Source organism: Crocodylus siamensis, chromosome 9 (assembly GCF_052110815.1).
Source record: "Crocodylus siamensis isolate JL-2025a chromosome 9, ASM5211081v1, whole genome shotgun sequence".
NCBI lineage: Eukaryota > Metazoa > Chordata > Crocodylia > Crocodylidae > Crocodylus > Crocodylus siamensis.
This window is the reverse complement of record NC_143403.1, coordinates 1,493,642-1,519,342: the sequence shown is the minus strand read 5'-3', so window position 1 is coordinate 1,519,342 and position 25,701 is coordinate 1,493,642. Positions and strand designations below refer to the sequence as shown.

The 25,701-nt window shown below is 39.8% G+C and overlaps 1 protein-coding gene across 6 annotated transcripts in view; it reads left to right on the top strand.

The window, feature by feature from the left end:
• NFAT5 (nuclear factor of activated T cells 5) overlaps positions 1-25,701 on the top strand; it is a 105,672-nt gene that overhangs the window by 20,990 nt on the left and 58,981 nt on the right. For 4 of the 6 annotated variants that reach the window (XM_090063843.1, XM_090063846.1, XM_090063844.1 and 1 more), the window contains one exon: positions 16,790-16,915. In XM_090063843.1, the coding sequence (XP_089919969.1) occupies positions 16,790-16,915 (126 nt within the window). Of the gene's footprint in view, positions 1-16,789; positions 16,916-25,457; positions 25,571-25,701 lie in introns of those variants that run through there. The other 2 variants (XM_090063847.1, XM_090063845.1) reach the window with 1 other exon arrangement.

Below are 25,701 nucleotides of genomic sequence, written 5' to 3'. Positions count from 1 at the left end.
CTTTTGTAAGTTTTCATTAATGGCTGTTGCCTTCAGTTATGCTATAACAATTTACTCCGACTGTGGATCTCGTCCCAGATCCTTGTGTATTTGTTACATTAGTAGGTATACCTTGAATTTGTCATGCTTGCAGATTTTTCTTGATAGGTATGCATGCATGATGTTCTAACGCTAGATACTGGCTTGTATTTACAGTGATATGAGAGTATTTACTGTTTTGGTCTTGGTACTTCGCCTGGTGAGGTATTATTCCACCTAGTTCTGAAACTGTGTAAATTGTAACTGATTGTTTTTCATAAATGTAGGTGGTATGAATGAAAATTTGCAGCATCAAACTGTAATTATACCCTTTTGGTGTGTATTCCATAGAACAGAAAATTGTTTTTCTTTTACATAAACGTGTTGCTGTCATGGACCTTAGATGAGTACTCAGGGCCTCTGGTCAGTATGATTGTATGAAGTATTGCTTTCTGAATTTTCAGGATAGCTGTCAAGAAGATCAAGTTTCAAGCAGCTGACTTCAGATGCAAGACTACAAGGGGCTGGATAATCTGATCAAGGGCATTTGAAGAAATTTGACAGCATCTAAAATATTTTTCACAAATGTGCCCTGTCCCCTTGTGTCCTTGTGTTGCATAGCTGGATTTGCAAAGTATAGAAGCTTCCAGCTAGTTCACTGAAATGTGTGTGGGGCATAGGGTTAGGGAGAACTTGAAATCTTTCTTTAAATATGGTGTCCACTACTTACTTGGATAAACAAGCAAACAAAGTAGTAGTAATGTTGGAAACAATGCAGTGTTGTTCTTCATCTCTAACTTTTTTTTTTTTTTTACAATTTCAAAATTTTGAATGTAGGAATTGATGTTATGGATCAGATTAGTGATTTTTCCTAGTCTAATATTCTGTCCTATGCCCCTGAGTATATAGATTTGTGTCTCTTTCTAAACTATGGGCTATTTTTAAAATCTTTACTATTATAAGTGGATATTGTTTTCAATCTAGAGTAACTTCTACAGTAACCCCCCTCTAGCTAAGTTTCTAGCTGCTTCCTATTTTGTTACTTCTTCATCTACTTCATAGTTCTTGCACTATTTCCCTTCTCCATTTGAACTAGTGCTTTCCTGTTGGGTGCTGTACTACATGCTTTATGGAAGTTTGGTTAGATTTTGGTTGATTTACCACATGGGATATCTGGATCTGGGAGATCAACTATCAAAGAAAAATATATAAGGTTAGTCAAGCACAGTCTACATTCAGTAAATCCACGTTATCACATTTTTCATTCAGGACCCAGCCATTAGCTTTTCTTCAGTGTTTCCTCTAGACCGGTGGTTCTCAGCCCGCGGGCTGCATGCAGCCCAGGCAGCACACTGTTGCGGCCCATGTGACATCCTATTAAAACATTTTTTTAAATGGAAACGCAGGAAGTAAGTTGTGTGGGTATGGCCCACATAACACAGAGCAGCAAGTGTGTCCATCTGTGACAAATAGGTTTAGAACCACTTCTCTAGACACTAACATACTGTGATCAACTAAGGGGTTTTCCCCTTAAACATAGACACTGCTTTTGATGTTCTCTGAATGCATTGCATCATGTCCTTTTTGATAGATAGATTAAAAGTCCTTTTTATTAGGGGTGTACAAAACAGGCTGTATTTGATTTGGATTTGGCCTCATTTGGGGGCAGTGATTTGATACGTTGATTCGGATCACTATTCCCTATTCGATTTGGCCAAATCCAAATCTGAAGATTCAATGCTGATTCAGAGAATTAGCTATTTGGCCATAGATGGAGCTTTAAATGTTTTTTCTACATATCTCAAGGTACCAGGCGTGGCTCGTAAAAGCTATGATGCTGGGGTGGATGGAGCATCCCACTGGGGGGGGTCCCCCCGCGTGCTTGGCGGCAAACCCAGAAGTGGACTGGAAGTACTTCTGGGGAATGCACTGGGGGCCACCCTGAGCCAGAATGGTGCGGGGGGGCCCCTGGTGCACTCCCTGGAAGTGCTTCTGGTCCACTTTCAGGTCTGCTGCTGAGCACGCTGGGGACCCCTCCATGTTCCTGTGGGACGTTCCATGCGCCCCAGCATTGCAGCGTTCAAGAGCTGCCTGGTACCTTCAGGTATGTAGAAAAAACATTTAAAGCTGTGCCTATGTCCAAATTGTCGAATCTCTCTGAATCGATTCGGAGAGATTAAAGGGTCTCCTGATTCAATTTGGATTTGGAGGTCAGCCACTGAACTGGGCTGAATCTCTGCTGAATTGAATCAGGGACCAAAGCTTCGTACAGCCCTACTGGTCAGTGTCTAAACTAGCCTCTCTGTTTAGTTCCTGGTGATCAGGTAAAATTCCAAATGTGGAATGTGGATGTGCTAAAGGCCAGACCTACTCCACCAGCTTTTACCACCATAACCATGTTCGTTCATGGATGTGATGAGGGGCAATTTATGAGCAACAGCCATGCAGGCAAGACTCCAGTGTACGCACCTGTATTGGCAAAGCTGTGCTTGTTTGCTTAGTAGGGGTGGGTGGTGGAATATGCAATACTGGCAAAGCGCTCCTAGTGTACACCTGATCTAAATAATGACTTAAATGCAAGAGGTCAATTCACAACTCAATCAGGCATCTCAATTATGTACAACTATATTATCAAGCAACTCTTCCTCCTAAAGGACTCATCTAATATTAACTTTTTAACATGGGTTCAAAAGGCCTTATTTGCTTACAGGAACTTGATAGCCTTCTGATTATTCTTGCTCTATGGCTTGTTTTTTTTAATAGCATTTCAAACCACACTTCACGTTTTACAGAGCAAACAAAGATAGGATCTCTGACTCAAAGCTTATAATCTCATTTGAGATGTTGTATACAACTAAGCAAAAGAACAGAGGAAAAGGACAAGTAAAGGTGAGGAATATTAGTTTGTTACTCAGTTTAACTATGCACATGATGTGGGTAGGTCAACAATTTGTTTTAAAACTAATTTTTACATCTGTTGTAAGCATCCCTGATCATTGGTGATGCATAGGGAGTGCATGCTGGCCTTCTTGATAGGACCTTTTAAACCCTTTAATCTTTCTGAATTGAATTGGAATGCTTCAAATCAATTCGGAGAGATTTGGAAAGATTCGGACATAGAGACAGCTTTAAATATATTTTCTACATACCTCTAGGTAGCAGGTGGCTCATGAATGCTGCAGTGCTGGGGTGCATGGAGGGCTCCCCAGTGTGCTTGGCAGCAGACCTGGAAGTGGACCAGAAGCACTTCCCAGTCCACCATGGAGTGCGCCGGGGTGGGTGGGGGCCTGGGCCTGTGGCCCCCCCCCCGGCTTGGCAGCTGGTGCCTCCTGGGTCTGGAGGGGCACCTAGGGTCTCCCCACAGCCAATCACCATGCCAGGGGGGTGCAAGTACTTCTGGTACACTTCTGGGTTCAGTGCCCTGCACATGGAAGGACCCCCTGCACTCCTGTGGGACTCTCCTTGCACCCCACCATCGCAGCATTCACAAGCTGCACTGGTACCTTGAGGTATGTAGACAAAACTTTTAAAGCTGTGTCCATGTCTGAGTTGCCAATTTTTCAGACTTGGCATCGAATCTTCAGATTTGGATTTGGCTGAATTGAATTGGGGGGCAATGATCCGAATCAACAAATTTAATCACTGTCCCTGATTCAGGCCGAATCCAAATAGGACTTGCTTCACATAACCCTACTGACCCAGTACTTCAGAAGTCTGAAGTGCTGTGCCTGGTCTGGCTGCTGATTTCTCAAATCTCATCAGGCCTTACGTTTCATTTGCAGGCTGCTTTTCTGCACGCAGCACCATCAGTTCTGAAATGTCAGGGAATGTTCTGGGAGCCACTGGGCAAAACCTTACTGATTTTGTTGAAAGTTGGAAGGAGCGAGCAGGAAATATAGCGCTCCTCTCACCTGGTTAGCAGAGGTAACACTTGAACACTGTGCCCCATTTTTTGGGCAGAGTGCCAAAAACACCTGCAACCTCCACTTGTAAGATGTTGGCATGCCAGGGGTGGGTGGCTGTGGAGCAGTGAGAAGCTCAATCCTTGTTGGGGCAGCACAGCCCTGGCCACTTCTCCACCGTCCACTCTGAGGCATGCGTGCCAAGCAAAATTCTTTCGCGTGCCATGCTGTGGCACCCATGCCGGGGGTTGTGGGACTCTCCATAACACTGTCCAGCATGACAGTACCTCGCATCTTAGTTCTGCCCATCCTCTCAGTTGAATTTAAAATAGTGGCAGCCCACATGAGAAAAGCAAAGACGTCCTTAGTAAAGAGACCTGGCAAATATACCTATAAGCTCTGCCTCTTAGGTGGGCAGAAGACCTTGTCATGGAGGCAATGGTGGATCCTGACTTGGTGTGGAAGAGGGAAATGGTAAAGAACAGAGAATAAGCAAGTAAAAAACTGGAAAGGTTAGAGATTGGGGATACACAGAGGCTCTGGCTTGAAAGGAGATTGAGGGACATTTGTGAGGGAGACTGGGTGGGGTGGTGGTTGAGAATAGGAGCATATTTCAGCATGGGACACACACAGCCTCTGGCATTGAGTGGTGAATGGGACAGTCTTACATGTATGTCACCCCTGACATAAGGGCAGAAGGGGTTTGTAGTAAGCTTCAAAGTAGAGGAAGATGTGGGAATGGCATGCAAAGAGGTTTTAGGGGGACATGGATGAATGCTGGCAACTCCTGGTGGGTGCACAGAGTTCAGGCCACAGGAGCAACACAGAGTGCAACCCACTGATCTTGGAATATGCAGCTACAAAAGTCTGCTAGCTGTGTATACTTATGATCATTGGTGTCGTCATCATGATTTCTAATAATGGTATATTAGAAATATACCAATATTTGAAATGAAGTAAGCCTTGACAAATGCTATAGGATTTTCAGCTGTGAAGACTTAAATCTGTGTAACCTGAGAGCAGGCATTTTCAACAGCAGCAGTGTTAGCATCAGTACCAGGCTTGATGGTATGCCTCTAATGAGCAAGTGAGTTTGTGTTTTCTCTGTATGCATCATTTTTTGGTTTCTGTTCCGACTGTCAGTAACAGAGGTAGATGATACTTCTACATTTCCTGGGAAGTGGAAAGAAAGAATCAGTTCCCTACACACAGGCATCTGAGCAGCTGTAATGTCCTGGTTCCTGGTCAGCATTAGGTTGGGTTGTTGAACCTGCTGTAGAAATGAATGTCTTTTATGCATAACTAACAGTGCTCTGAGCCTGTGCTGATCACTGTCCTTGATCAATATATCTGCCTGCTGATTAAAGTCATAATGTGTTCTTACTACATAAATAAGAAATCAGAGATACAGTAGTGACTGGTACACAGTATATGGAATAGTTTTCATGGAGCTACAATGATCTAAATGTGGCTGATTTGAGTAAGGTTTGGGGCTATCAGAGTCATGCTTTATGTGGGCTGTTTGCTTTGAGTTTCACAGATACATTGCAGAAATTCTAGAGTCTGCAATTCTGGGCTGTTTCAGCTTTAGATTCGTTTGCTTAATGCTGTTTATGGCACTGTATGCATAGTACTAGTGTAGTAAGAGTAAATCACTTTTTATCTGAAACAAGCAATGGAAAATTTCACTTTGAAATCTAATTTGCCTGGGATTGGGCTCAGCACAGAAAGATCTCTTAAATGTACTCCAGATACTTCAAAGGAATTTTGAAGCAGTGGTCTATAATCTAGGTTTAATAAGGGTGCAGTCTGTGTTTTGCCCTTAACTTTTCTTGGAAATTTCAAGAGGTTTTTCTTTTATTCTTTCAACCATTGCTTTCTTGGGCATATGCACTGCTTTACCCTAACAGAAATCACTCTTAAGTGATAATTGCCACTGGTAATTAACACTTTCACATAGATCATATTGGAAGGCTAGGTGAGCAAATAGGCCATACTGTTCAGTGTGAGGGCAAGCCTACACAGAGATGCTCAGGGAAGAGGGCAAGCCTACACAGAGATGCTCAGGGAAGAGTAAGTTAAATTAACTAAAGGTGTGAATTCAGAGTGTATTAATTAAAGCATGGAAACTTCAGTGTGAGCATTCTCATTCAGAAGTTAAGCGTCTTTAATTTGGTTGTATCTTCTTTATGTCTGGATTCTTGAGTTTACCTTGAGCCAGGTGTTTTTCATTCAGGTGTTTGAGAGTCCTGGTTACCTGAGCTGTTTGCACTTTTATGTAAAGAAATGAGAGATGGTGTCATCCATTTTTTGTGACTGTTTTGACCTCAAGTTTAATTATACCTTGCCACTAGATGTTAAATAAGATGGAGGAGAAAGAAGCAGAAGTAGAAAATAGGGATTTTTAGAGTCCTGGCTTGTTTATCATACATGTATAAAATGTATATGATCATGATAAGTATGTTGACTTGCAAGTTGGAATGCAACAGTGTGGTATTCTTATCTTTTTGAGGTCAAACCCACATAGTTATTATGTTTCTCAGGCACACAGCAGTACTTTGATAAAAAATGTTGTGGATGGCAATTTAAAAGTTAATCTACCTGACTGAGCACTCCCCCCTCCCGCATGCCTTGGGGAATGTCTGCTGATGTACAGTCTGTTGTGGGCATGATGAATTAAGAGACTGGGACAAGGAGGGAGAAGGAATGTGAAGGAAGGTAGAAAAGGAAGAGGGCAAGGTGGTAGGTGACTTAAATATTGTTAGGGCAGTGCTACACGGAAATCTAAAAGCAAATTCACTGCGTGTGAAACTTGTGAGAAGTCTTGCTGAGCTGCTAGAGGGAGTGATAATGTTAGACTAGTGAGGGAGAATAGTTTGGCAACATTTTAACTTGTCTGGGGGTAGGGTAGGTATCCATGAAAGTGTGGTGTGGCTCAAATATCAAGTGTATAACTTGGAATTGTCCATCTTTGAGTCTGCTAGTATTTCATGCCATGCGTTTTTAAATGTGTACTAAGGGGATAGACTGTGTTGTAATGTTTTTGCCAAACAATCCTTCAATCTGTAGTATATCCTAGCATACTAGATGATACTGAGAATGCTACTAGTTATTCTTGCCCTTCATAATCTTTTAGAAACACAATACTTTACAAACATGCAATCAATACATTTTCCAGCGGGGATGCCAGCCAGCCATGATGACTGTTAGGCTTAAAGTGTTGCTGACAGAGTGCATGCTGTCTTTCTTCACTATACAGTATGTTGGCAGAATTAAGGTGCATAACCATTCATTTTTCAGAAAGTCTAAAGTGAAACTGCAGCCTTAGGTTGTACTTGCTTCCTTGGGAAGATAAAGAAAAATAATGTTCCTTGTATCTGCTTACAGTTTAAAGTTGGTGCACACTCAGTTTTTGTATCACAGCTCCTAGTAAATCTTCAAGTCTAAATGCATTTGGCAAACAGAAGGCTTGATTCCTTGCTGTACCTTTAGGATCACACATTGCTTTGGCCTGTCCAGTACTAGAAAGATGTAATTTTATTGTTGAAAGTTAATAAGAGAAACACAAGTGGTTGATTGGTTAAAGATAAAATCAGAGCTGTGGACAGCTAAAGCAGCCTACTCCCTTCTTCTGCTTCTGTTTTCCACTACTAAATATATTGAGGTTTGCACATGTGCATGGCTAGTTAATACCTCTCCACCCACGTTGATTGGGGTTTGCACCTGTAATGTAGGTATGCACAAATATCTGTATATTTAAAGTTAAAAAATCCACTGCTAAGGTGTTATTGTGACCTGTAAGACTATGAAACATCTCATTCATATTATTCCAATAGATAGTTTTTACTTTATATTTTGGATTTAAGCATTCGCCTACAGTCCATGGAAGAAAAACATTGTGTCTGCTGCATTAGAACCAGAAAGTAAACTGGACAAAATAAAATTGAGTTTTATGTTGTCCAGCTTTATTTTGTCATAGTCTTCCTAAAGATTGCGTTCATTCAAATCTTTGGATGAGAATCCAAACCCTCAACTCTTTGAATTCCTGAATTAAGATATTCATATGTGAATGCCTGCAATTAACCGGAAAACATTGGCTGTAAAGATACCACAGCGTATTTGGAGAATTTTTTTTTTAGTGTTGGCTCTTTGTCCAAATTTTGATGACTGTTCAGCACAGATATTGCGACCCTGTCCCATTTTCTGCCTGCATTTTTTTCTGTGAAGCCTATTTTGAACTTCTTGATTTATTTAAGTTTTCTCAGACTACATTGTAACAAATAGCAGAAATCTCTGTATAACATGCATTCTTCATACTGTTTCTGGTCTCCCAGATAAGGTATTTCAGTGTACCAGGGAATACCAGTTCCGGTTGTAAAAAGAGAAAGAAGAAATATGTAGGGCTCATTCTTTCTCAATGGTTTTGCATGGTTACTCCTGTCTTTTGTGGTGCTAGTCTTTACTTACACTTGTGAAAGGAAGAGGAGAATTAGGTATATAGTATTATTGAGACTGGTCTGTGTTAGTCTGTCCATACGTAAAGGAAAATTTTGGCCCAGTTGACCAGTCTTTATTTATCTTGGGACCCAGTCAAGAAGGTGGACAAAAGAGTTGTGCTTATTTATTTTGGGATTTTTGTCACTCTAGGCAGGTATACTTCTGCTTTGAGTGGAGGGCCAGAACTGCCCCACTAATCTTACAAGTCTGTAGAAGACTTTGCATTGGGGATGTTGAAACAGCAGTTGTCATCTCAACTTTGGTTCGGTGAAGCTGTTACAGTGCTAAATGAAACCCAGTCGCTTCACTTTCATGTTTTATCCCTTCCCTTTCTTTTTCTGTATTTCATAATTTTGGATAGCAGCCTCTTCAGGGCAGAGAAATTTTGTTCTTGCCTATCTGTAAAATTCCATACTAAACAATGACGGTATATATAAGAAAACAATCATTGCATGATTTAAACTAGCGTCTAGCTTTGTGCACATGATTCCCATTACTGTGCGTTGATTGATGGGTTAAATGTGGGCCCTGAGCTCCCTTTTTTCTTTTTATCTATGTGTTATAGCTTGTACCTTCTGAAAAAAAAAGTACAAAAATACTGTTACTTTAAAACTCTGGCTTGAGAAATAGAAATTACGTATTTAAATCTTTTAGATAGGCTTTTTAATTCTCAAGATATTCAGGTGAGCATATGCTCCTTTTGGTGCAGTATGTTAAGTTTGAAATTTGGGCTTTTTGGAAAGCTTCTACCGATAGTCCTTCATAATTGAAAATAAGCTCAAAGTCTAATTTTGCTTCCCCATTCTTAAGTACAGTTTAGCTGATGAACTGAGGCGATCAAAGTAGTAAACACTAAAATAGACTAATCATCATCTGTTCATCATCTACAAGGGCAAAGTGCTGTATGAGGACTAACAACATTTAGTTAAAAAATGGTGGCTGCAAAATTGTTTCTTGTTACCAGCACTCTTGGAGTAAATAAATAAGGACCTGTAACATTTAGTTTGGCATATGAAGTATGCTTAGGTACCTACTTCTCATTTAAATACTACCATCTTCCCTTCTAAGGTTGTGTAAGTATGGTCAAACCAATAGCTTCTTGTCTTGAATATATACCTGTTTTCTACCTGCAAAGTTTTCAATAATTATGACCTTAAATATATGCTTTTTTAAAAGTCTTCTCTTGTCTTTCAAGGTTTTTACAAGTTTAACAAAACACATTTCAGTCAAGTCAACTTTTTTTAACTTTCACAGGATTCATTCTAAATTCACTCTTATTCTGGCACTTAACATTTCATACCAATAGGGGAAAACTTACAGCAGATAAGGTTGTTTCATAACTAGAACAATAGGGGCTATTTGTAGTTAACTCTGTCCTACGAATAGAAACATTTAAAGAATGCAGTAATGTAAAACACAAAAATTCCCAGCATAGAGTGGCATAGTTAACTTTTGGGACCAGTTTCCAGCATTGATAATATTATGCAAGAATATTGCCCATGATTCTCCTCAAATGCTGAAACAGGGAATTCAGTCCCCTAGTGTCAACAACTTTTATCTACTATTGCATCTGAAAGGCTATGCTGAACAAATGTTAAGGTTTCAGAGTGAAACGCTTGAAAATTAGAAAATGCCAGCATATAGATTGTGTGTTCAGTCTTAATTTGGTTCCTTTGTGCATTTGAATCATGGTATGGTCTTTAATTACATACCATCTCTTGCCTCATTCAGTCCCCAGGAAGGCCCTGCCCTGGAAATGAATCAGCATTATGGAGAAGAAAAACATCCTGAGTATCCTTGCCTCATTTGTTGCAGAAGTTAGCGTATACTGAATGAGGCAGGGAGTTGGAGAAAGAGGTCTGCTTGGCTAAAGCAATAGCTGCTACCCTGAGGAAAGGGACTCTATCTCTGTTTCTGTTGTGGATTAGCTGTGTAATGCAAATTACTTAGAGGAAACTTTTCACAAATAGCCACAAATTTTATATTCCATATTTCCTGTGGGCCTAACTTAAGCCTGTGGTCTCTTTGGCAGAAGTACTTTGAACATATGAAATGCTGTATAGTATTTTTCAGATTTTAAAAGTAGGTCTTAGACCTCTCAGATTGGGCACTCAAAAGTAGCAAAACATCTGACTTTTAATATCTCTGCACTTTAGTTCCCTATTTGTGTAAAATGGGCATAATTCAACCTTCCCTCTCTCAGGGATTTGTGAGGCACACTACTGTAGTGATAAGAGCTGTAGAAAATCCCACGAAGAAATTACTAAGTCTTTGTTCGGAACAAGCTTGAACAACGTGCTGTAAATAGGGACAAGTTTCATACAGTAAAACTGAGATTAAAACAGAATATTGAAGAGTTACCCATTATAGGAACATTATTCATCTTGTGATAACAGCACTGTGAAGAAAACAGAACGTTCTTGTGTAATTAAAGACTATTGTAGTATATATGCTCAAGAAGCCAAATTAGGTTTTCATTGGAAAACGTAAATTTGGCATTTCCTGGCTTTTGCATCTTTTTAATGACAGTGTTCTTTTGACAGTTTTTCAGATGTAATAGATTTAAATTGATGGTCATTAACTATAGAATAAAGTGATGAAAACGCAGCCATACCAACCCTTTTAAATGGAGCAAGCTCCTTAGAGCCCTAATCACTGCAGCAAAGCAAAATAATTGAAAACGTAAACCAATTATATAAACAGTACTTGGAAATATATTTTCTAATCTAGAAACATTTGGACCACTGTCTTTCACCTCTTTTCTGTGTATTCAGTCAATAAAAATTAAGAACTTTTTGTGCTGTATGCCAAAAGGTCTTTAGTGCGCTGACATAAATATAGTTATTTTCTCTATATTAACTCCTAAAACCAATAGGGAAAATTCTAGGTATCCCTAAAGGAGAAAGAGACTGATGCTGCATAAAGCATGTTGACCTAGATCCAGACTGAAGATGTGTCAAATGACCAAGATGAAAGAACAGAGTGCAGGCAGTCCTCGGACTTATGACACAATTGGTTCCTGAAAACCACATCTTAAGTCAAAATGTTGTAACTTGGAACTGATTTTTCCTATCGGAAACAATGTTATAAATGGGGGACTGGTTCCTGAACCAAGGCCCGATAACTTATTTTCACCAAAAATAACCCAGAATTTCATGCTAAATTAATTATAGAAGAGTAGTATTAGCTACATTAATGTGTTTCTATTGTAAATAGCAAACTTGTTAGTTTGGAGGCACTTTGAGGTGACTTTGCTGGACTTTTTGAAGGGCTCTTGGCTGGAGTCTTCTCAGGAGTCTTGGCTCCAGGTTTCTCTGGAGTCTTGTCTGCTTTCTTAAAGAAAGTCTCCAAGGCAGTTTGGACAGATGTTCTCCAGGGAGATGGGCGATGCAGTGAACTTGTTCCCTGGCGTAGCTTCACATCAGATCAAGCATTGTAAAGTCGAAACGGACATCACAGTTGAAACAGGGTGTCAATTTATAAATGTGGTAACTCGAAACATTGTAAACTGAGGACTGCCTGTATTAGAGCTAATAAACACCTGAGATCTACCAGATTAATAACTGTCTGTTCAATGGTATCAAGAGTCTTGTCTCTTTCTCCTGTATTTTGGACTCTAACATCACTCTGCCAGCAAATTAAAAACAGAAGCATCACATTTATTAAAATACTACTTTTTTCCTTTTCAGTGCCCTCTTAACTTTCTTTCCATCAGAAGTTACCAAGTTAATTAATCACTATTCAGGTTCTCTTTTTTTGCTTGTCTTTTTTTCTCCTCTTCCTTTAATTTTAAATGCAAAATATATTTTAATAAACTTTACTCTTTTGTATTCAGCACACTTAAGTTCCTTTCAGTTTGCTAATAAAAGCAAATTTTAAAATGCAGATTTTGTGCATTTTAATTAAATTCTTTTTTACATCCACATGCAGCCTGAAAATGTTGTGAATTAAAACAAAACAACAAAGCATTTATTCACGTTTTCTCTTAACATAATAAAAATGTAAAAATTTAAGAAGCTGAATAAAAATGTAGGAAGCAACATAACTACTTCTGTAAGCACATACAGATATACTGTATTCCTGGTTAGTGAAATGAAATACCAAGTTATATTTGGTATCTCTTATACCAAGAGATTTGTTTCGGTTTTTTTTTTAGAAAAATAACTAATAGCAAACATTAAAATGGGTGTTTGAATCAAGGGTTCTTGCTTGCTGGCGTAAATCATGATTAAAATTAGTTATTTGACTAATTTTGATTTAAGTCACTCTGCCTGAATCAGCCAGTTCAACCTCTTACATTGTTGTTTGAAGAGATGGGAGAAGTGCAGCTTAGATGAAGTCAATATTGTAGTGTTAAGGAAAATGAGAAATTGGGCTCTAACTTTTTCTAATTGTTTTCCTTTTTTAATAAAAGGGTACATTGACCTTTGTTACCCACTTTTGCATATAATAAAGCAGCAGCACATGGTGTGAGCACCTTTCTTTTTCTTTGCTTGCTTTTGCAGTTAACTTTTAAGAATTTCAGTGAACATGATCAAAATGAAATCCTTCTTCCTTCTTCCTAAAGAAGAAGACGTCAAATTTATGATCATTGATCAACTAACTGAATGGGCTGTTGGAAAGTACCTCACTTCTTGTCATTTTTCTGTTGTTGTTTCATAGGGAGTCTCTCTATCAGGTTGTCATACAGACCATAAAAGGGCACAGCCTACGAAGTATCCGTCTTTTGACTAGGTCAGTCAGGATTGATAAACTGACTCAAGGTTGTGTCAGTTGTGTTTGTCTTTGTGTACTTGGCATATTACTAAAGGATCCTTGCACTAAAAAGTGGGTATCATTTAAACGGAACAAAAGAGCTCACTCAAAGGAGCTCACTCAAAAGCTTTGGGAGTGGGCAATGGGCCTAAAATCAAGGTGAGGGAACACCTTGAGGAACTGGACATTTGCAAGTCCGTGGGCCCAGATGGAATACACCCAAGAGCCTTGAAAGAGCTGGCAGACATCATTGCATCCCCCTTGGCAGAGATAGTTGAAAAATTATGGCACTTGGGCAAGGTTCTGGATGACTGGAAAAGAACCAGCGTGGTCCCTATTTACAAGAAAGGGAGGAGGGATGACTTGGGGAACTATAGACCAATCAGTCTTGCATCTGTCCCTAGAAAAATCCTCAAGAAAATTGTCAGGGGAATCCATCAACACCAGACTGATGGAAGGCAAACTTCTGAATGCCAGTCAACATGGCTTTGTGACTGGCAGGTCATGTCTGACCAACCTCATCTGCTTCTATGACCAGGTAACATGTGCCCTGGACAAGGGAGATTACATGGACATCATATACCTGGACTTCAAGAAGGCCTTTGACCTAGTTCCCCATGATGTCCTTATGGTTAAGCTGTGTAACTGTGAGCTTGATCATCATATGGTCTGATGGCTAGGCAACTGGCTATGGGGTCAGACCCAAAGAGTACTAGTTGAAGGGAGCAAATCAACATCACTCAGGGTGACCAGTGGAGTTCCTCAGGGCTCGGTACTTGGGCCGGTACTCTTTAACATCTTTGTTAATGATCTGGATTCGGAGTCAGATGTGAACTCACCAAGTTTGTGGGCGACACCAAATTATGGGGGAGGACGGTCATACTGCAGGGCAGGCTGGGGGTACAGGCTGACTTGGACACAGTCTCAAGGTAGGCCGACCAAAATCTGATTGCTTTTAATGCAGAGAAGCGTAAGGTGCTGCACCTTGGTAGGAAGAACCCCCTGCATACTTACAGGCTAGGTACTACTACGCTCACTGGCACCACGACCGAAAGGGACTTGGGGGTCTTGATTAACCGCAAGATGAATATGAGCCACCAATGTGATGCTGTGGCTGGCAAAGCTAACCAAACTCTGGCATGCATCCACCGTTTCATCTCAAGCAAAGCCAGGGAAGTCATCCTCCTGCTTTACTTGGCCCTGGTGAGACTGCAGCTGGAGTACTGTGTCTAGTATTATGCCCCCTCCCCACTTTAGGGAGGATGTGAAGAAGCTTGAGAGAATCCAGAGGAGAGCCACTCATATGGTCCACGGCCTGGAGGGAAGGCCATAATACAAGGAGAGGCTGAGGGACTTGGGACTCTTCAGGCTGGAGAAGAGAAGGCTCAGGGGGACTCTTCAGCCTGGAGAAGAGAAGGCTCAGGGGGATCTAGTGGCCTGTTACAAACTAGTCAGGGGAGATCAGCAGGCATTGGGGGAGTCCCTGTTCCCCTGCCAGGAGTGCCCAGAAATAACGGTCACAAGCTGGCAGAGGGTAGACTCAGACTAGATATCAGGAGGTGCTACTTCACAGTCAGGGCGGCTAGGATCTGGGACCAGCTTCCAAGCGAAGTGGTGCTGGCTCCTACCCTGGGGGTCTTTAAGAGAAGGCTAGATGTACACCTTGCTGGGGTCGTTTTTGATCCCATTACTCTTTCCTGCCATGGGAGGGGTTTGGACTAGATGATCTACTCATGTCCCTTCCGACCCCAGAAACTATGAAACCTGTTCGCCAGAGCTCCCCAAGGGATAACAAGGTCTAATGGCCATAAACTCCAGGAAGGCTGATTTTAAACTAAACATAGGGAGAAAGTTTTTTATAGTGTGTGTGTCCAGGGTCTGGAACAAACTCCCCCCAGAGGTGGTGCAAGCACCTACTCTGGTTTCCTTCAAAAAACAGGTGGATATATTCCTTGCTGGGGTTACTTGATCCCAGCTCACTTCCTGCCTATGGCGGTGTGGCTGGACTCAGTGATTTCTTAGGGTCCTTTCCAGCCCCTAATGTCTGTGAAATCTATGAAAATACATCTGATTTCCAGCTTGCAAGTATTCCCTCTAAAATATTTTACTCGCATTCCTTGCGAATGAGTTGAATAAAAAGTAAATACTCTAGAAACCGAAATGTCTGCTATTTGTGGGCGTATATGTCCCAAAAACCTCAGTAAGAGTATCCTTATTCTGTCCCATTTTAGGGAGATTTTGAGGTTTAGAATATAAACATGACCTAGACATGTCTTATACTTTTTAATATAATTATTTAGTATTTGTTTTGTCTTAAGCATACAGCTTCTTCATTGCAGTACTAAATCTGTATTAAGCTTTTACTCGCATTGCATTGCCTGCCTGAGTACAGTTCCAAAAAGTTCCTTTTACAAAAGGAATTCCATGCAAATCTAGCTTACTTTTTGTTGGACATCCCAGTTATTTGTTACTGGACAAGTAATAATATGTGCACAGCTGGCATGGCCAGGTAGATATTCAGATACATGTGAAAGCAGAGTTTTCATAAGCCTTTGGTACGCACCTATATTTGCAACTCTAATTGTTAGCATACTCCATTTGCAAGCTTCAGGTGCTGGAAACAGCTATAACATTTCTGCATTACTTTGGAAGAGCTGGCTGTGTACTTGTGCACTAATTTTGTAATAGTCATGTTTTGGTCTTCATGTTATGCGCTAGTAAAACATACTGTAAACTAACTTGATGGCAAATTCTTTTTTTTGACTATATGGGCAATTCAGGGCTGTATTTAAATAGTAATTTAATTGCAGTTAATAGCTTCTGAGCCATCAACGGATGTGTGGAAAAGCTGAGTGAATATGTTGTTAGGAGTAACATTTTGTGTTCTTGCCCTTGTAGTTGTGCTGTGTTTTAATTATTATGGCTGCTTATATACACAATAAATTAATTCAAAATAACTTAAGGTCTTGTACTGCTACACATTATTGTGATGTCTGAAGGCATTCCACACTCAATAGACTGGGAATAGTGTTGCCTCTAGTGGACTCTGCTGTCTCTGGCTCTCTTCTACCTTTTCAGTTTATAGAAATCTTTGTTTGGAATAGGCCTCTTTTTTTCTGGGGATGTGTGAAAAGCAGTGATTCATTGTGAATGTCATTCTGATTATGGTGGGAAAGTTATTTAATAAGAAATCTTTATAGCCTTGCCTAAAGTTGATCACACTTGATTGTGCTACTCTACTCTGGAAGTTTGTTCTACAACCTGACTCTGGACTACAGGTTTCTTGTCACCTCTATCATGTCTTATTCTGGGTTTTGTCTTCTGCATTGTTCCAGATGATTGCAGCTGCCTTGCAGGTTCTCATATGGATCCATTATGCTTTGAAATGGAAAATAAAAAATTGCTCTATCGTGGACACTTCTACTTCAATCTTTTTAAATAAATGTTATTCCAATCCCTAGCATGTTTCAAGAATTCTGCTAATACAGCATTGTAGAGATTCTTGAGATATTGCATGTGTGGCCCACATTTCTAGGCTAAAATATTAAATGTGATCCAGGTGTCGCAATTTGTAAATGCAGAAGTGTGTATTACAGTCTTCTCTCTACCTCCAACAGAATCTGTCTATGACCTTCTCCCAAAGGAGCTGCAGTTACCACCCTCTAGAGAAACATCTGTAGCATCCATGAGCCAAACAAGTGGTGGTGAGGCAGGTTCGCCTCCTCCAGCTGTCGTTGCTGCTGGTAAGGATTCCATTTTATTCTATTATGATATTAAGGTTATAATTTTCTGGCCAACATGAACAGTGATGACAGTTTTGGTGTCTAAGAAAACATCCTGAATCAAAAAATAAGAGCTCATTCTAGGAGACTTCTGATAATGAAACTAAGTATAATTATATAAGTTACTATATATGCCATCTTAAAAGTTAAGTTAATAACACCAGCATTGCATTTGTAATGTATTTAAAAGAAAGATTTAATATTAGTAGTTTTTTTGATTGGTACAGTCTTCAACATTATAGATGTGTATCAACTCCTAGAATGTACTCTTGTCTCTAACTGTAGAAAGCACCAATTTGGAACCGAATCAGTCTGTTGACTGTTTATAAAACAGTGAATTCCAACTAGGATATAAAATGGAATATGAGATCATATTTTGGCCATGAGGCTTTTATCAGGCTACAGAAATAAAAAATACAGTTATCTGGAGGTATTTTTGCAGAGCCTGAAGAAGTTCTCAGGGTTAAATCACATTTGCTTTTGTAGTACATGCTACAGCTTTTTATTTTACACTGAAATGTAAATGTAATTTACTAGTCACTATAAAATTAGAATTAATGTTTTAATTCTAAACTGTAATTTACAAAAAGAATTATGCTCCCCTTGGGGGAAAAATCTAAGGCATGCTGTTTAGTCTTAGTACATTGTACTTACTTTATTTCCCAATAAAGCATATTTTAGAGTAAAATCAGAAAGCCCCTTTCATTGATCTTCATTTTAAAAAATAATAAGAAAGAGGTAGGATGCTGCTAAGAACAAAATTTTGATTTCTGAAGTTGGCAACAGTGTAATTCACTGCTGACTTGCACAGCTGTAATTCCTCTTTAGTCAGCTGGTATGGACTATTAAGGACTTTCACTTTAGCAAAAAAGCAAAGTAATCATTGCACCTGCAGATAATGTATCTTCTCATGATTTGGGATTTTTGGGATAATCTGATCCCTGCAATCTTTATAAAAGTAATATCAAGCTTGTAAAAAAAGAAGTGTGTTGGCCTTAAATTCTACAAAATTAATGTTTGAAATGGGAATGCTGAGAGCTGCATTATAAAGAAAGCACTTGCTGTGTGTTCATATACACATTAACCCTGTATGAGAACATTTCCCCAGAACTGCACAGTGCAATAAGCAGTCTTCCTGGCTGGACACTTAAATGGTTTAAACCTGGTAGAGAAACTTTACAGCAAGGATCACCGTTCATGTTTTGCCAGACATTTTCTAAAAGAATCTGTGGATTTAATTGTGTCCTGTGGAATTCGTTAGTCACTACATTTTATAAGATGTGGTATTCTTTGTAATGTTTGATCCCCAAATAGTCTAGTGCGCCCTTAATTTCAAGGTATTTTAGCTCAGTATTTCATAGTGAATCTGGTTTGATGTTACAGCAGCAACTGAGCATTTTTTCAGAAACAGATAATTTTTTTAAAGGTATTGCTACATTTTTAAATCCACAGATAAAAATTGACTGCCAATTATTTCTTTATTTTTTCCTGAGACAAGTTAAGTAATGAATTTAGATAAATGGAACTAAATGTCTGTTACTTCTAGGCTTTTTGCCAATACTGATACTCAATCCAGTTCCTTTTAAAAAAAAATCTGGAAATACGGTAGCTATGTTTTAGTTTCACTGCAGCACAGACCATTCTTTCCTTAAAAACAAGCAAACAAAAAAACAACTAAAAAACTATTGTACTTTAGAGGTTTATTTTTAAACAGTGGAAGAAAGTACCATATTAATTGAACCTAAAGAACTTTCTAATGTCACCCAGATTCATGTTAATCAGCACTGTGAGAAACCAGTTGAGCCTGCAGTTTTATAAGGTGCAGTTAGGAAGCTGGGTCAAAAATAGTATCCCTGATTCTAAGAGACATAGAGATTTAGACATTCCAAGCTTTATTAAAAAGCAGGATGAAACATTTTAAGTTTTCTTCTCATCACTAATGTTACATTCCTCTAAAAATGAGGATAAGAATGATGGAGTCTTAGTCTTTTCAGTACATTTATATTTGTGTTTAACATTGCCCAAAGCCTAAATCATTGATCAGCCTTCCCCCTTTCCCCTGTTGTATAACAGTGATGAACCCTAAGCCAAAGCTTTTTTGGAAGAATCTTTCAAAGGAACATACAAGGAGTTAAGTGATGCAACCCTGTTGATTTTTCAATGGAAGCTCAGGGTTTTAGGGAGTTAAGCACCTTGAAAATCCCATCTTGTACCCTGTCAGTTTTATCCACTGTTCACTTGTGTCACCTGCTGAAATGACAAGTCCGTCTTCTATTTTATGAAATTAATGATAATGTTAGTATATTTTCCTTTACTCTGCCTTCACCATGCCCTTGAAAGAAAGAAAAAGATGTGCATCTAAGGAGAAGAACTTTCCCTTGGAAAAGAAGACAACGGGGGGAGACTTGCCCCCCTTTTTGCCCCTCTTCTCCCCCCGCCTCCCCCCCACAGAGTGAGAGCTGGGGCTGAAAAAGAGAATCTGTTCTCCTCCTCCCCAAGAATTTGGAACTGTTATGGAAGATGAGGGAGAGAAAAACACCTTTATGTCCTCAGGAACTGCTTGAGTGTGTCTGAGGCCTGATTATGTTAACCCTAATCTGAAACTGGGAAAACAGCTCTCCGCAGAAGAGTGGAGGGTAAGGAGAGGAGGAAAGTGTGGAGCTCTACAGGGAACTCTAGCAGATGGTTACTGATGTTGCACCCAAAGGATGTATTTGCATTTCCCTGACCATACAAGTGATTACTACTGTAAAAACACTTTCCCATTCACTTCCTTGTGCACATCAAAGTCAGAATAAAAAAGCAGCATAGCTGGAGTTTGGGGTGTGTGCTTAGCAGCACTCTGCTTCTGGTGTTTACATCGGTGCATTCCCAAGGCTGCTCTAATAGTGGTTACACCATGTTTTTTGACATTTGGTGTGATCAGAATGAGTGAATGTACTGGGCAAGTCAGATGCGGTACAGACTCTTGTGAGCTCTTCAACCCCCTCCTGCTGCTTTTTCAGAAGGACCACTGGGTCCTGCTGCACGTTTCTTATTTGATCTTCAGAGGTGAGATGAGTTGTACAGTAAAGGTTCTGCACTGAGAACTTGGGATTTATTTTATCCAAAGGTATGTGTTCTGACCAGAGGTATTCGGCTTTGCCTTCCCCCTTCCCTTTGGCCACAAGGAGAGGTGTATGTTACTTCAGCTGGCCTGGGAGGTCTAAGGAATTCGGCATTTGAGAGATGAGTTAATAACCACTTTAACTCTATTTTGGAGGGCTTGATTCTCCAATTTCCAAAGGTGCCCATATGTCTCACGGTGATGACCTCCATTCAACCTGACCATCACTTATAACAAAACAAGGCCTTCAAAAAAGAGGATGTCCACACTTTCATGTGGCTGACACTTGTGTGGGTGGTAGATTTGATAGGGAAGGTGACCTTGGCAGCTTAGAGCTCCAGTCTGTTTGTTCTTGAATCTTTCCTTTGTTTTGTGTAAATCTTTTGTGTCTGATCGTATTTATCCTGAAACTACAGTGTTTTATGGAAATGCTAGGAGGCCAAACTTTTGTTATTGTAGAATAACTAATTGAAATTGACTTGGTTATTATTTTAAGAGATGAAGCAAACCAGAAATGTCAAGTGTCAAGAAAACAGCTGCAGGTACATATTTAAGTGGCAGTGAGAGGATTGAATAATAGACAATGACCAAGTGATCAAAGGTTTTTCCCACCACCTCGTTTAAGATTTAACATAAGTTCATTCTCTTTACCTCACCACAAGGTAGCACAGTATCTGCATAGAAAACTGTTAGCTTAGTCTTTTTCTGTCAGGTGTGTTGATCTAAGGTTTTGTTCCTTACAGTTATGTGTTACATAAAGGTCTTGCTGCAATTAATTCTTCAGATTTTTGAAGGAGCGGGATTAGCTGTTTTCTGTTATAAGGGCCTGGCAGGAGCAGACTTCTAGTTCTTCTATTTAAGATTTGTTTTACAATTTACAGAACTGTTTAAAACTAAAATAAAGGTTGATAATTGGGTTCTCATGAACTTATTTGATTATTTTAATAATAAAACAGGATCTCGTATTCATCAATCCAGGCTGAAGGGGTTTTACCCACTCTTTTAATGTTAATCAGGCAAGTATAACCAACTAGGAATCCAGAGTTTTATGCTGCAACATTTGATGCCCTCAGCTTCTTTCTCAGGCACCTAGATCTGTTGCACTTCCAGAAAACAGAAGACAGCAAAGAGGCTCCCTAGGAGATAGCATTAGACTAACATTGTGGGCTCTCTGTTTATTACTCCCTTTTGTCATGTCTTCATTCAGAGAGCAGTTACAAGAGGAACATGCAAATGAAGTATGTCCCTCACATACCAACATGAGCATATTCCCAAGAGTAAATATGGATCATTTGTGAGGCTCTTCAGTTGCAGATGATAGAGATGAAGGCTTTATACCAAGTAGTTCCAGTGTTGGCTACACTCTGATTTCTCGTTTACAGAGACCGGTGTGGCTGGAGCTCACGTAACCTACTTTCCACCTTTGCCTGTGATTTATAATTTTCATTCCTTTGTAACAAGTGGTGCTTGCTTCTTCAGGTGTATTTCTCAAATGTTGACCAGATTTTTTGCACTGAAGGATACTTTTTGTTCTGCAACGTTGGTTGAAACAAACTGTCATCTTTCTGTTCAGAATGCTAATTTAAGTCTCTCTAACTGCGTGTATTACTAGAAACAAGTCAATAAACCCTCTGCCTTCTATTTGGAATGCTTCAAAAGCCAGTGCCTCTCTATCCTGAAACACTTTAAGCTTTTTGAAAGATAAATGTGGTGTGTGAACCTTACCTCTGAATTAACAGGTGTGATAATTACCCACTACATAGAAAACTGCAAGAGAATCTTGGTTGTGAGCTGTCTTCCTTTTTCTTGTCCCTCCAAAATAATTTTTACAAGGGTAGTTTGCAAGGTGTTGAAGATAAATAAGAATGAATCCTTTCCAGCATATCTCATTATTATTATTATTATTATTATTATTTTTTTTTTTTTAGAGTTCTTGTTCCTCTTACCATTCTGTCACAGTAGGCATTGGGTCCTGCTTCCATGTTTTCCCCTCCCACCCGGCATTAAGAAAAGTCTTCCAACCTACAGCTGATTTTCTGTTAGCTTCCAGTTCCCGTCTCAGTGTGTTTGTTTCTAATGATAATCAAACAGCACACCCTGTAAGCACAGGGTAACACTCACTTAACCATATTCATTTCATCCTTTTAAATTGCATCTGCACATGTAGAATGTAATCAGGTGCGTGTTGCATGATGTATTTTTCTGCTAACAATATCCAGTAAAAAAAAAATTAATATCTTGAAAGAGCATTGCATAGACTTGCATATACAAACCTTACCTGCACTTTCTCATATCCCCTCTCCTGTCCAGAAAGAAAAATGTCTTCTGTGGGATGCTGTTAGTTGCCATCCTGGTGATGTAAGGCATTATGGCATTCCTTTATGCAGAAGTTTGTCCCTCTGAAAGTAGGGTAATGGGAAAATCTACAGTAGTGTAGTATTTGCTAAGTAATTGAGTCTATACCACTGCTGTGGGCTGCTGGACTGTTTCTTTTTTAAAAAGTGTATGTAGCAGGTTTACAGAGGTAATCAAGCTTCTCTATAAAACAAAACAGAAACCCACAACAAATCAAATTCTCAAATACATTTTTGCACATTTCTGTGAAAATTGAATTTTGCCATCTACTTGTTAACCAGTGGAAAAGCTAGATAATTATTTTTCCAGTCTTGAGACCGTAGACTAGAGGAACTAGTTCATTTTATTTTCCTCCATAAAGCTGAAGAAGCTATATAAATTGTACTTGCGCTTAAGTAACTGAAACTTATCTGCAAATAAAACCTCAAAATCCTAGAATCATTAAAAAATGAGGTTTGGAAGGGACCTCAGGAGTTCACATCTAGTCCAGCTCCTTGCTGAAAGCGGGACCAGCCCCGCCTAATTATCCTGGCCAAGGCTTTGTCATAATTTCATAGTAGGTAGGGTCGGAAGGGACCTGAGCAGATCATCAAGTCCGACCCCCTGCCATGGGCAGGAAAGAATGCTGGGGTCAAATGACCCCAGCTAGGTGATCATCTAACCTCCTTTTGAAGACCCCCGGGGTAGAAGCGAGGGGTCTAGCCAGGTCTTAAAAGCCTCCAAGGATGGGAAGTCTGCAGCCTCTCTGAATAACCTATTCCAGTGCTCTGCTACCCTCTTTGTGAGAGTTTTCCTTAATATCCAGCCTCAACTTCCCTGGCTGCAGCTGGAGCTCATTGCTCCTTGTTCTGTCATCTGCCCCCACTGAGAACAGTCCAGCTCCATCTTTTTTGCAGCCCTCCTGCAACAAGTTGAAGGCTGCTTTTCAATCCCGCCAGTCTTCTCTTTCCTTGACTAAAGCCCAGTTCCCTCAGCCTTTCCTCACAAGTCATGTGCCTCAGCCCCTGAACAATTTTCATACCCTCTGCTGGACTCCCCAATTTGTCCACATCCTATCTGCAGTGGGACTTGGATTTTGAATAATTGGAACTAGGGTGTCACATTTTCTTTAAACCTTCCTCCCTGCCCCCTCCCCATGTATTAATAGTGAAGTAAAGGCATAGTTCTGTCCAAACCTAATGGCGTATTGGGCCAGCATGTTTAAGGTACTTGTGAACAGTGTATAAGGAGTCATGCATCTAGCAGCACATCTGCCCACCTTTCACTCCCTACCCTGAATGAGCAAGTACCTGTCCCCCCTTTTTCTTCTTTTTTACCTGGCAGAAGCCTTTCACATGAGTCTGGAGCAGGGCTTATGCTTCTGAAGCTGTGGCTTACTCTGCCATCTTACCCCATCAGTCATAAATATCTGTCATATTTCTCTAGCTCGACAAAGTTGCCCATGTCAATAATCCGTTTCCTCTGGTAAGGAAACAGTTACCAGAATTTTCAAATGCTAATGACAGCCTTGACCCTGTGAGTTTCTAAGGTCATATTGTGACCAGATTATTAGAAATGAAATGTTCAATCAGCATTTCAATTTGGTGGCTAAAGCCTTTGCAAGCTTTGGTTTCTTGCTGTTAAAGGGCCACTGGGTAACAAGTCCCACCAGCTAATAGTTGAACAAGATAGCAATGAGGTTCTATGCCTAGGCACATCTAGGAAAATCAGTTTATTGCACGTGTTTGAACAAGCAACCTTAATTGCTTCTCTCTCTTTGTAGGATTAATATAAATTAGATACTAAAACTCTTTAGGTCAGGGCCTGTGTGGTTCTGTGTATTAGTATGGTGTACAACATCCTAGGGCCTCTGGGCATTAATGCTATAAATAACTCATGAGCAAGATGTTTTAAACTGCGCTTCTGAATAGGTCACTGTTGGGCATGCAGTATCATGAGGGTAGTGCAGGAGAGACCAAGCTGAAACTAGCTGTGTGACCGTTAGGGGAGGGGATCCCTTTTATCCATCTGAAATTGTCTAATGGTGAGAACTCATGCTCTGGGACATGCAAAGTAAAAGTCCTATTAATAGACTTTTTGGGGGGTGGAAGCTGCAGTTGGCAGTGTGCTTGCTCTCCCTCTTCAATAGAAGAAAAAAGTAGACCTTTAATTCTCTCATTGCTGCCTTTGTTATAGTCCCAAGTAGCTTTCTGCCTTTTCTTTCTGATTTGAGGTCCAGCCAGTAGGGCCTTAAGTTCCCAGAGCTCTTGAGTCAGACCCCCTCTTCTTCTATAAACAGGTTCTTGATGGAGGTTTCTTATATTAAGTATTTCTTCCTGTTTCTTGCCAGGTTTGGAATTCAGTTGGTAATTATGAAATTATGCCATTCTTAGCATGTTGCAAAAGACCCTGGAAATAAGGGGTAAACCTGGTGCGCAGTTGCTCAGAAGGAATTTCTTGTAATAGTGGTGGTTAAAAAAAAATAAATAAAAAATCTCCCAGGCCAGCGTGGTTGTATTCTTGAAAGGAACCAGTGGATCTGAGAAACAGCGATAATGTCCCATCTGGAGATGCTTGTAATATAGATCTGCCAGTCAAGAAACCTCACAGTTATTCCTTTAGGATAGTAAGGAAACTGGAGAGATGAAAGGAGAGAGCAGCTGAAGGGATCCAAAAATTCTGACTTGCTTGATTGTATCTGATTACCGCTGTGAGTGGGAAAACCTACTAAACTGAATTGGTGGATATGAGTCACTAACAAAAGTTCCAGGTAAGAAATTACCAGTTATTTATTTCTAAACTTGCGTGTTAACTTAATAAGGGATATTATTTGTATAAAAATGAATTGAATTGTGTATGTGTTCTCAGTATAAAGCACTGCTTGTATCAGCATATGAATGTAAGGGGAATTGAAACTGTTTTTAGCTTAATGTAAATTAAATTAACAAACCTACCTGAGATCTCTTTGTGACTATTTTTTAATAACTGGTGAATTGGATTGCTTGATATATTTGCTGGGACGCTAGTTGTTTTCTCTATTAATACACTTAACTTGCATTCTAGCTCCGCCATTCAGAGACAGGCATCGTGTGGTGGGTTGTGTGACAGTGTCTGTCAGTAGTGAAGACAAATAGTGCCAGAGACACTTAACCCATCCAATCTCACCCAGGGTATAGGTCGGTCTTGTTTTCAGACTTCTTCATAAGTCTCTTTCCTTTCTTTTGTTTCTAAATAGTGGATTGATACTGATTGAAACTAAACTTTTTTTGTAAAGTTTTTGACTTTACACATCAGAAGAAGAAAAGTA